Source organism: Maniola jurtina, chromosome 14 (assembly GCF_905333055.1).
Source record: "Maniola jurtina chromosome 14, ilManJurt1.1, whole genome shotgun sequence".
Taxonomy (NCBI): domain Eukaryota; kingdom Metazoa; phylum Arthropoda; class Insecta; order Lepidoptera; family Nymphalidae; genus Maniola; species Maniola jurtina.
Window position 1 is genome coordinate 3573394 of NC_060042.1, and position 12701 is coordinate 3586094.

Below are 12701 nucleotides of genomic sequence, written 5' to 3' on the forward strand. Positions count from 1 at the left end.
CAAATTATTTTTACTGATTACCTTTTACTGTTATATTATTAAAACATTGAACCAGTTATTAAGTAATAGTAGGTATATTAATACCTCAACGATTATTACTAAAATACAAATTATAAACACAGCTTATGTAAGTACAAACAACTAATATTAAATACTACTAATACTGTCTTTTGTACTGTTATATTATGTTCATTATAAACGCCAATACGAACATTTAATTACGTTATAAGTTGTCCAAAAATTATGCTCATTTTGATTAAAATTATTCGTTTCCATTCTAATGTAACGATGGTGCATGTAATAATGTTATCTACATTTAAAATATTAATTTTTACTCATAAATATAATTAACTTTAAAACAGTAAATAAATATTCGTTAAACTATGCATAGGTATCTTCATTGTAATTAATTATTAAATTGTTACTTCTAAGTAATAAACGCTTTATATTTTACAGTTTATATAAAACCATGTCTCTTGTTTAAGAAGTTATAAATATATCAGTTATAACTACAATAAGTGCTTATCTAAGATGTTTTCAAAAAGATTTTTTAAATTTATTTACATTTCTATTAAATTGACATGGAGCTCAATTTTGGATTCTTTGTTCGTTAAAAGAAAAAAGAATACAAGATGTTTAACTGATATTTTATTTGGCTGAGATCAAATATCAACAATTTAAAACATGACTAGAAGAATTATAAAAACTACATATTTATAATTATTTAAAATAAATATTTAACTCAGACCAGGAGTTTAGGAATCTTCGGTCGGCTGTTATCAAAATACATATCGATTTGGGCACAAAAAAGGCTCAGAGTTTTGTATCTAAAGCATGGATCGTATTCTTGCTAGAAGGTTTAGCCAAATCTATTTACCGTATCCACTATCCATAATAATTCTATAGTCTTTTTAAAAAGACCAACTAAAGCGACAAAAATTGCGCTAAACAGTGGTCTTGTGCAAACTTCAACAACATATAAGTAACTTCAGGCAGTTGGAGGTCGCAACCGCAAATTACCTATTACTAAGAATGGTACGAGTGCCACGAATGGATCGTTTGCGTTGATGGCTAATGTATGCTTGATATTGATAACGCGTTTACTAAACGTGACAGCCATTGAATGCGGACCTACACATTGTGGTACACGTGAATTATACGCGTTTTCATTTAAGGCCGATTCACACCAATTGCGTACACGTGATACGTGCGTAGTGACGCGCGTAAACCCCTAACACACCGCATACGTCCACGCTTTACGCAAGCGGTGTGCGATGTTTCATACAGTTCCCATTACAATTTACAACGCAATGGTACGCGCTACGTCTACGTTTACGCAACGCTTACGCAGCCTATGTGAACGAGCTATTATTTTGTACCCAGTGACATTATTGGTGCTATGGTTGTAATATAGAATAGTTTTAAATCGTTATATCAAAATATCGATATGTATTTCGTTATACAAAATTACTTTACTGTACAGCGTATTCACAAAAGTCATGCGCGCCCGTACACTCGACACTGGGCCTATGCGTGGAATCCCATATACCGGGACCGCATCTTTGGCACATCCCAACTAATGTGCAAGGAATACGGACCAATTGCCTAAATTGGTAGAGTAGACCACGAGCTTTTCGCAGTATGAGTCGACCGTCCATATACATCGCTGTAAAAGTGAAATATTCAAAGTTAAAAATGGGTTATAATATAAAAAGACTATGGGAGGAACACTCAAGATTACTCACACATCGATAAGTGGTAGGATTTGATAGGTGTTTTTTTAAATAGTAAAATAGCGAGCAAATGAGCAGGCGGGTCACTTGATGTTAAATGTTTACCGCTGCCCATGAACATTTGCTGCAGCAGAGGTAGGTACCTACCCCGCGCGCCGATGCGTTGCCGGCCTTTCAGGAATTTGTTGGTCCGCCCTTTGAGTAACCCGACGCGACTTTGTAATTGGTCTTACCTAATGAACTGAAGTGAAGCAACATCTCGTCAGTGTTGAGGTCCTGTGCGATGACGTCATCAGCATACACGGCAATGATGGCGAGACAGAGGAACAGATGGAAGTAGTCGGTCTGGTAGTTGGCCCAACATGCTTCCCACATACGCAAGGCCACCGCTTCGGTGAACTCGCGTTTGAAACACCTAGTTCAAACAACCATGATTCTTTTAATAAAATCCATTTATTTACAGTTCCCGTCAGATAATAACTACCCGACAGATATTAACTCATGAAATATTTAAGTTATAGAAAAATCTCTACAATCTACCACTTTATAATTTCAGCTGGATGGCCTTAACTGATCAGTCGACAGAATCTACTTCGAGTTGTACACGATCGGAAAAATGGCTGGCAAGAGAAGCCGATAGAATCATTTATTCGAGGTTGAGATCTGATTAAAGTTAGGTATTATCTTCAGCATGCGGATGCTTACAGTAAAATCCATCGATGACAAAAGAGAAGTTCCATAGCGTCAACGTGTTTCTCTAAGTGCTTGTAGAAATGTGGCAGCATGATCCTTATCAGCTCGCGCAAGTAGCTCTGAAATGGGTGATTTGTAAACTGCACTTTCACTCTTTCATTAAGGCCGATTCACACCAATTGCGTATACGTAACACATGCGTAGTGACGCGCGTAAACCCCTAAACAGACCGGATTACACATACGTCCACGCTTTACGCAAGCGGTGTGCCATGTTTCATACAGTTCCATACATTACAACGCCATGGTACGCGCTACGTCTACGCTTACGCAGCCTGTGTGTATGAGCTATAAGCTTTGTATCGATTGAAAAGATACTGATTAAAAGCTGATAAACTGTTATCTCTTTTTTGACTAACATGATGCAAATTGCAGCACCACGATCACATCTGCTTATATTGCAGAAAAGTGCGGATATAATTTCCTCACGCGAATTGTTTTCCACTCTCCATACCCACCGAATAAAATGCCTTCAAGGCAATGTTTGAATCGTCTAGAATAGACATCAAGGCCTGAACAATGTAGGCTTAGGCACATCAGCTAGGTTTAATATTGAGTACATAATGGAACAAACATTTCTGTAGAAAGAAACCTAACTACGCTTTCATTAAGATGGCTATTCAGTCGTGTAGGTTTCTTTGTATAGCCAGCGTGGTAGCCTTGCGGTAGATAATTAAAATGCAAAAGAGCATTCAACTTAGTAAAATGAAAGCACTGTGGAACTTAATGAGCATTATTTTCTTAAGTGGTTTTATTATGCAACGCAGAAATTTTTATAGAACTGCCAGGAAAGCTGAATCCAATACTGAAGATTATGTAGTTGATGCGGAATATCTGCTACTGATAAAACTGGGCAATAGTTATTTTATAATAATCGGCTTTACTACGCTTTTTTACTGGTATAAACTAGGTACATTACTCAATGCAGTGCTAGACAAACGTGCACTATGCATTATACAAAGCGTCTAAATAATTCGAGTTAAAGGGTTTTTGGTGCTTCATCTAAAGGGAATAATTAATTTCTTTGTCTTAGAGAGGATTTTGAGCTAACGGGATTCGATTTAAAAAGGTTCCACTGTATCCTTGTACCAGAATTTGTATCGTTTTCCTCTCCACTTATAACATCAAATCAAGATGCAATAGACATCTTTTAAGCAAGCGCGCTCCATCTATCCTGCTTAATCTACGAGCCATTGCAGCCATAGCGCTGATCTGTGACTGCCCGTAAGTGGAGTTGTATAAGAGCCCTAGAATTTAAGGAACAACATGTATTTAATCTAAATGTGTAACTCTGTGGGCGGTACATAAATAAATAAATAAATAAATAAATCTGTGAGTTAAAATGGAAGAAGATTTACAAGATTGTTTTGATATAAGTGATAATTACCAAGTTATTATCCATATCGTTATCGGTGGGTGTACACACGAATATTGCACGCTGCATGAGGCCAACAAAGCACCAGAATGCTTCCGCTTCGCATTTAATTTCACAGAGAACCGGTGCCAGAAGATCACTCATGCCTTGCGTATACCTAAATAAATAAAAAAGAATTATAAAACATCTAGGTTAATCAAATTCCCATTCATTAAAGCGAAGTTTCATAATGGATATTTTGACGTAAAAGTGTACCTAAACGAAAGGTGCATTATTAGCTGGGCAGCTTTGCTTCTGGTTACCATTTTTAGAAGCTTTTGCCCGCGAATCCGTGAAAGCTGTATCTACACTATCCAAAGTGCTAGATAGTTAGTAATATAAGATTCAAGATCACGTCAGTTAAGATAACGTTCAGGATTAGAATTACATATACGAAAAGATTACCAACAGACATACTTTATAGACTAATTTTTTATACCTATTAGTAATTACGAAGAACTTACCCTAATGCTGGATTGTAGACAGCATAATTCAATAAAATATTCTTCATAATCTCCACATTATAATTGTTTTCGCCGGCAAAAAACGGATTTCCTCTATCAGTTCTCACTACATCTTTCTCGATAACGCTTTGAACATTTTTCCTGAACACTGCGTGCTGTTCCGGCGTCATTTTTTCTAACCGTCTCCTCATCACTTCCTCATACTCTCTTGTCCTGATCTGAAGTATTACTTCTCTTTCGTCGTAAGTAGAATTGTACGGGTAGCAATGTAGAAGGAATGGCCAAACTTCCCTCCTAAGCTCTTTGTCTAGTCCTCCGAAAAATACGCATTTTCTTAGAAACAAATCATCTTCAATGATCCCTTTGGCGTTCATGAATTTGCCATAGAAAAGTTCGGGTGTTATTTTTGGTGGTTTTCCTTCTTCTGGGTGCTGTTCGGATTTTTGAACCTCAGGTCGGCACACCATGAAGTGTCGATACGGTAAATTAGGTTCCTCTGAGCCTGAAAAAGCTTTATTAAAAACTACTTTGTTTAAAAATGGTTGTTTCTTTATACTTACTTAAACTAATGATATGAACCTTAGTACCTAAAAATATAGTAGGTATTTGTCAAAGATACCGTTAGGCATTTATAGTCGTTAGGTTAGCAAACATGCACGATGTAATATTGATTTGGTTTATCGAATAAATGTGCATGACAAACGCTGGGTAAGTATCCATGTGTTGGATTCTTTTTAAATACCCACCAAAGAAAATAAAGTGCACTATTCTGCCGTCCTAACGAAGAGAGCAATAACTAGGTTTCGACTACTTTCGAGATATTCGCGGTTATGATTAGCTACTTACAAATCGTAATATTACATATTGCAGTTTTGATAACCAACAGAACCGAAACTACTGAAGATACAAAAAAGACGTCTAAGGCGAAAATATAGAGCTCATTTTCCTGATTACGGATATGGTCTTAAGTCAATTTGCCCAAAAACTCGACTTATTGCACTCTTTGTTAGGACGGCAGTATTACGCAATGTATTTACTACAAATCAAGACGCACGCTCAGCTTAGCCTTGCCACTAAGCGCTGACGAAAAACTGATAACCTAGTGATTCAGTACTTCTTTGGTTCTATCGTAAGTATTATTTACTCAATTACTTACTTAATTAAGTAGGAAATAGGTAACTGGTACCTACAATTTTTTTGTTTATGAAAATGGCGATAAACTAAGTAGGTAAGTACCTACCTACCCATTTCCAAAACTTGCATTTTCAATGTAATTCGCCACTCATTCCTTTTTTTTTCTCTCTGTCGTCTGGCTTTACAAAGATTAGCCAATGTCAAGTTTGTAGTTATTTGTAACAAGTTAGTTAAACTTATAATTACAAGTATGGACCCCGTCTGTGCCGGCGCTCGCCGACACACGCACGGCACCTCCTTAGAGCGCTTTCCAGTCAGTTTTAACAAAAAAAAAACACTCCAAGAAGGCAGAACACGCCCGCCAGCTAACACCAACACAGACGAAGTCCCCACTCATTCCTAGATTTTAAGTAGTAGGTACTTATCTAACTACATCATACACCTGCAAGGTGTACCTTATAGGTAACTTAGCATCATGGTAAGTACCTCGGTAAGCCGAGTTTTCCGAAGAATAGGTACCAGACCAGGTACCTACCTAGTTATAACCAAGAATTCAAACGGCTTCAACAAAGCTTCAACATGAGCGTTGAAGTGCCTAAGTTTAAATCCCTTTACGAGCTAATACTAAGCGACACATTTTCTTTATTACCTACTGCGAACCCGAGCTGTATGTAACTCGTATGAAAGTTTCAAATTCTAGGTCATAACTACTTCTTGCTAATTCAGCAACGACGTGATGGAAATATTAACATAAGTACATAATTACTTAGGTAGTTATTAGATGGAAGCTAAATTCGTGCCTAAATTTTAATCTAACTAGATTTTAGGCAGGTTCCGTGTAGAATATTAATTTTCCTGTGGAAGCTGATGAAACGATGGGGGTACTGACGTTCAATACTTTTACAAAAATAAGGGCCCAAATAGGATTAAAGAAAAAGATTCCGGCACAAAAAATAACCCAAATCGCTCTTTAAAAGTTCGGCACATGCACAGGCATGTTGAACCGATTTTGATGAGACTTACAGAAGTCTCATCAAAATCGGTTCAACAGTTTCAATGGGTAGATTAGGTACCTAACTACCTACCTAACTATTATTAGCCTGGACAGTTACACATTTTTTTTGAAAGGTTATATGGGATATTTTTTAAAATTTTATCTAAGCACTAGAGGATGCCCGCGGCTTCGCCCGCGTGGATTTCGGTTTTTTTTAAATCCTGTAGGAACTCTTTGATTTTCCGGGATAAAAAGTAGCCTATGTCCTTCCCCGGGATGTACCCCAAGTTTGTACCAAATTTCATTAAAATCGGTTCAGTGGATGGGCCGTGAAAACGTAGCAGACAGACAGACACACTTTCGCATTTATAATATTAGTATAGTATTAGTATGGATTTTACCTGGAGTGAGTTTAATGTTGTGCAGCAATGAATGCCACCTGTGCAGCACTTGAGCGAGGTGATCCAGCCCTCCGTGGTGGAAGTGCAGTATTTTGTACTGCGACTCCCGCGACGCGACAACCAGTTGCCCGCACGTACAGTTGTCATCGTTGAAGAACAGCCGTAGAGACCTCATCTGACTGAGGTCTACTGAGAACCTGTTGAGCACGACAAAGTTCAACAAGTAAAGTACCTATTATCGTATATATTAATTAGTCGTGACGTCATAATATAGCCACACGCACGTGTACCAAGACAAAGCCACCAAAATCATACCTAAATCTAATAAGTGGTTTGGCTATTTTTTTTTTTATTTGAATTAATTTTTCAGGGCTCTTACATTTTTAACTCGCCAAACTGGTGGGCAAGTTTGTTGGCGAGGTGACGTTCTTAATTTTATGTAGGTACATAACTTACTACTGTATTATTTTCATTAACTCTATCCATACACCTTTATCTATACTTATAATAAAATTTTATAATTATTTAGACAAAGGATACCTAAATCATGCCTAAATCTAAAATCTAATGAGTGGTTTGGCCACAGATTTAGGAAGACTATTCTTAGGAGTTCTGTGGATTTGGCTATTTAGAGAGACCGATGAACCAACAAACACTAAGGTTGAAATCTATAGAGCACACTTTGACTTTGCTAGAAGCTTCAGTTAAAGCGAGACAGATTTATGCCAGGGGCATAACGCTGTCTCATTTTAAAGTGCGCTCTATGGATCTCAGCCTTAGAGTTAACAGAAGGCATACCTTCTGGAAGAACTCGTAATCTTAATCTCTAAAATTATTTTCGTTCGCCAAATGCCCATGGCCACATTAGACTCTAGATTCCTAAACTGTGACAGTTATTAGTACGACTCAAAACACTCTTAATAATATCTATGCAGGAATATACAAATAAAAGGAATAAAAAAACATAGGCATTGCGTAAATAACAGCTCTGAGCTCTGAGCTTTATTTTATTACGGCGGCGGCGGCTAAAATACTTCAGCGTCCCCAGCGTAGGAGGTCGTTATTAGACCGCAATAAAGGCATTCCATAAGGACCTGACGGAATGCGAGGGGTAATGATATAGGTACCACTTAGGGTTGCAGGGTCGTGAGCTTAATTACGTTTCGACACGTAAATATGGAAAGCCAAAGTGGTATCAAGGTATTTTTGGTTTTAGCTGAAACAGCTTTGAAACTGGGCGCTTTACCGATAATATATTGAATGGAAAGCGATGTCAATTCGTCTCTGAAATTTTTTTCTATTGAATCATAGTGGAATGCTCAGTCTAGATCACGAGACTATCGATTTTGATTTTTGATGAATATTAGATGATTCTGTTCAAACTATAAGTAGATATAGATACAGAGAGAGGTACCTATAAAGGAAGTTGGAAAGGATGTGGACTGTGGTACATTACTGCACTATGTTGTACGGCTATTAGAGATGCACATACTTTAACAGGCTTGATAACATGCAAGGTTTTGCGTACCCATTCTAATGAATAGTTATATGAATTCATTCATTCGTACGATCCATTCATTCGTTTTTTGTTTTTTGTAAACTTAAAACGTTCAGCAATAATTGAGGAGCTGGTGAACAAAATGGTGTAGGTACCTAATTGCTCATTGTACAAAAGAAAATTTTACAGGAGGAGCAAAAAACTGAATGCTTTTGAAACTTTACTGTTATAATTGAATCGTTTTGAACAAAATAAGGACCTTTGACTCAATTTCAGGACGGTTTTAAATCGTTTTGGTTGGAAATGATTTCAGATTTGTATAGTGTGCAGTGGGCCATAAACGCATGGAATGAAACAAAATTGATCAGATATTTTTTTCGTCAGATCCTGAGGGAGCGTTTCCACTGAGGCAGAGCTGGGTGGAGTGAAGTGAAGCGGAGCGGAGCTGAGCGCACTTTCAAATAAAATATATAAACACGTGGCCTCGAGCCAGACAGAACGGAAGAGAGAAGGACAGGACGGAACGAAAGAATTAATAATTGGAAACCGAATAACAAAAGGAAACTACCCAGAATGAACTGAGAAAACATTTACAGAAGACCTCTTTATGAATAGAATTTTAGAAGCAATAGGTATCTCGATCATCCAAAAACATCCAAAAACATTTATCTACATCTAAAATAAAAATACCTACTTGCCTGGAAACCCAGTTACATAACAACAACTGAAATGTCAGCAGTTAAAGAATCTGGAAACGATTTGAAACGTCATTAAAATAAAATTTCATTAGGTGCTCAGAACTCACCTTCGACATTTTAAAGGTTGCCGTCTTTGCGGCACAGGCGAACTGTGGACGCTGTCCGGAAACACCAGATTGTGTTTCAATGCCAAGAATTCTGGCGTGCTCATCCAATTAGGGTTACCCTCGTCGCATGAACTCAAGGACAGAGATCGCATAAAGCTCCCAGAAACTGAATCAGGGGTCAGGTCGACGTTCTCGACATTGGGGTTGGAGATTGTAATGTTAACTGATGTCATTGACTGCGAGCGCACATGCCGATCAAATTCATATACTGGTTCCTTGGAGTCTTCTTTATCTAATGACACAAATACTTCGTCCTTACTGGAATCCGCTGACTTTACTGTTGGCTTCGAACTTGAGGATAATTCCTGTGTCGTATCGTTTTGCGTGTACCGTGTGTCACTAGATTTAATGCTCTGTTTATCTGAATTGGAATTAATGCTGGTTGTGTCTGACGAGTCCGAAAATGCGTTTTCGTTATTTGCGTACTTCCTCGTCTTTTCCGGAGGAGATTTTTGCCGTGGAATGTCCTGCGGGTTGGTAGGTTTGACACCGCAGCAGAGTTCGTCGCTGGGGCTGGTTTCGACGGCAGAAGGACATTTTTTTAGAGTCGAGTTTGGTATCCAGTTAAGGAACAGCGTTGGTCGCTTGGCTTTGTTGTGTTGGTCTGTAAACACTTTTGTTGTTACCGTCAAGTAGCCCGGATGGTGTACGATGTCCAATTCGTGCCTCGCGATCGTCGGTGGATGGACGCACACGTTGTTCTTGCAAAATAGAATTTCATTGTCCACGTAATCGGGGGGTTCCTCGTTATCTTCGAACTCGAGGCCGAGGAAGTAGCTCGAAGCGCGTTTAATGAGTTCGGGCAGAGGCATAGCGGTTTACATCTCTGATATTGCGTCTTGATGTTATCACTCACTCGCGTCGAACCCTTTTAAACGCAGTGGGAGTACTACGCGGCGCGCATGTAAACACCCACACTGAGTGAAATATGTTGATAACGCGGTATTGATCGGTAAAGCCGGCTGCGATGCTAGCTAACGTCAGCTGTGACACAATACCCTCGGTGTTCTGCTCATTGTTACAAGCAATGAACACTTTGACCCATTAGCGTTTGAATTGATTAATTGACTTTATAATATCTACATGTAGGTCTGTGTACTAATTTTCCTAAGTAGATAAGATATTATGATTGCGCAGTGGCACATAACAAATTTTTGTGGCATTGTCCCAATAGATGATTGAGAAAATAGATGTTAAAATGTCTCTCATTTCAAAATTTCAATATCTTTAACCTAACTTGCAGCTTTATAATATAGCCTATTACTACCTTACATAATATTTACGTAATACTTAATGGTCTTACATTAACTCTATTGTGTAATTTATACATGTAGGAAGGTATTAGGTTCCTATTGACAAAAACATCGGTAGGAATGTTCAGTAACTATTATTAGTACCTACTATAATCTACTATCCCTTGCATAACATTAATTCCTGGATCTCCTTAGTATCTTCCCTATCGAACCAAAAATTGAGGCAATTAGGTACCTAATAGGTACCTATATCCAAAATAGCTTCAGTGATAATTTTAAATCATAAGACACTGGGGTTCCAAAGTCTCAATAGCGATTTCACACTAGAAAGCGCAGTGTTGGCAACATACATCTAAGATCAAACTCAAACTCAAATTATTTTTATTCAATTAAACTTTTACAAGTGCTTTTGAATCGTCAAAATAATCTACCACTGGTTCGGAATGCTGTTCCTACCGAGAAGAACCAGCAAGAAACTCGGCGGTTGCTCTTTTCAAATGTACAATTTACAATAATATGCCATACTGTATACAAGCAATTGCAGCGCCGTGTATTGCTGGAGCGCATCAAATCCAAGCTTTTTTGTCATTTACATAATCTTCGATTGTATAATAAGCTTTTTTCAGGAGCATACTTTTAATAGATTTTTTAAACTTGTGTAAAGGCAAGTCTAAAATTGATTGTGGAATTTTATTATAAAATATTACACTCATTCCCACAAACGATTTTCCAACTTTCCTGAGGCGGAGCGTAGGATATGCGAGCCTATCACGGTTTCTAGTTTGCCGGTCGTGGAAATCACCGATTTTTTTGTAACTATGAATGTTTTGTCGTACAAAAATTATATTAGCGTAAATATATTGAGAAGCTACTGTAAGAATACCTATTTCCTTAAATTTCTCTCGTAGGGAATCGCGCGGTTTTAAATTATAGATTGCGCGTATTGCCCTTTTTTGTAAAACGAAAATTTTTCCAATATCTGCCGCTTTACCCCATAGCAAGATTCCGTAAGACATAATACTGTGAAAATAGGCAAAATATACAATTTTTGCAGTTTCCACATCAGTTATCTGTCGAATCTTTCTAACAGCGTAAGCAGCAGAGCTGAGTTTACCAGCAAGTGTTGATATATGGGCGTTCCATTGAAGCTTTGCATCTAAAGTTATCCCCAGGAACACGGTAGTTTCTTCTACATTCAACATATCATTATTTACCATTAAATTAAAATCATTTGCCGTCTTAGTATTGGGCAATGCGAATTCGACACACTTAGTTTTCTTTGCATTTAAAAGCAAATTATTAACAGTAAACCAATGAGTAACCTGCGATATGGTTCTATTTACATCGTCAAAATTATTATAATTTCTATCGACTTTAAAAATCAATGACGTATCATCAGCAAATAGTACAATATCGCAAGTATTTTGGACGAAATATGGTAAATCGTTTATATATACCAAAAACATGAAGGGACCTAAGATAGAGCCTTGTGGAACACCCATTAGTGAGGCTGATCCGGATGACTTCACATCATTTACACATACAGTTTGTATACGATCACTGAGGTAGGACGCAATGAGACTAAGCGCAGAGTCTTTGATTCCATAGTGGTTCAATTTAGCCAAGAGAGTCTCATGCGCAACGCAATCGAATGCTTTAGACAAATCACAGAAAATTCCAATAGCATTCTGTGAGTTCTCCCATGCATCGAATATATGCTTTAAAAGCATTGCGCCCGCATCGATTGTTGATCGACCTTTAGTAAAACCATACTGCTCCGAATGAAGTAATTTATTCAGATTAAAGTGCTGGATCAGTTGGTTGAGCATAATTTTTTCAAATATCTTGCTAAAAGTCGGTAAAATTGAGATTGGCCTGTAATTATTTGGGTCAGTTTTACTACCCGATTTAAAAAGAGGAATTAATTTACTGTATTTCATTAGATCTGGAAAGGATCCTGAATCTACGGACTCATTAAAGATTAGAGCAAGATATGGAGCAACAATATCAATAATATTGCTGATTACTTTTACTGAAATTCCCCATAGGTCTCCTGTTTTTTTGTACTGTAGCGATTTGAATACTTTAACAATATCATATGGGGTAACGTGTTCAAATTTAAATAATACACTGCACTCAGAAACATTGCTCCTTAGAAGAGTGTAGGCTTCCGCTGGCGACGAGTTAAGGGAA

At 37.6% G+C, this 12701-nt stretch overlaps 1 protein-coding gene and 1 long non-coding RNA gene across 4 annotated transcripts in view; one reads left to right on the forward strand and one right to left on the reverse strand.

The window, feature by feature from the left end:
* LOC123871914 overlaps nucleotides 1-12701 on the forward strand; it is a 575184-nt gene that overhangs the window by 428437 nt on the left and 134046 nt on the right. The gene's annotated exons all lie outside the window — the stretch shown is intronic.
* LOC123871885 (TBC1 domain family member 16) lies at nucleotides 91-10516 on the reverse strand. 3 transcript variants are annotated; one of them, XR_006797363.1, is made up of 8 exons: nucleotides 9196-10079; nucleotides 6893-7089; nucleotides 4364-4874; nucleotides 3873-4017; nucleotides 2439-2545; nucleotides 1967-2148; nucleotides 426-1666; nucleotides 91-395 (listed from the first exon to the last, which is right to left on the reverse strand). XR_006797363.1 is itself a non-coding variant. In XM_045915917.1 (7 exons), exons 1-7 carry the CDS (start codon nucleotides 10065-10067, stop codon nucleotides 1473-1475), a joined length of 2208 nt encoding a protein of 735 aa, XP_045771873.1. In that variant the 5' UTR covers nucleotides 10068-10516; the 3' UTR covers nucleotides 91-1472. The 3 variants fall into 3 exon arrangements, 2 of the variants coding, with proteins under 2 accessions (XP_045771873.1, XP_045771872.1); XM_045915917.1 differs by having other exon boundaries at nucleotides 91-1666; nucleotides 9196-10516; XM_045915916.1 differs by having other exon boundaries at nucleotides 91-1666; nucleotides 4364-4865.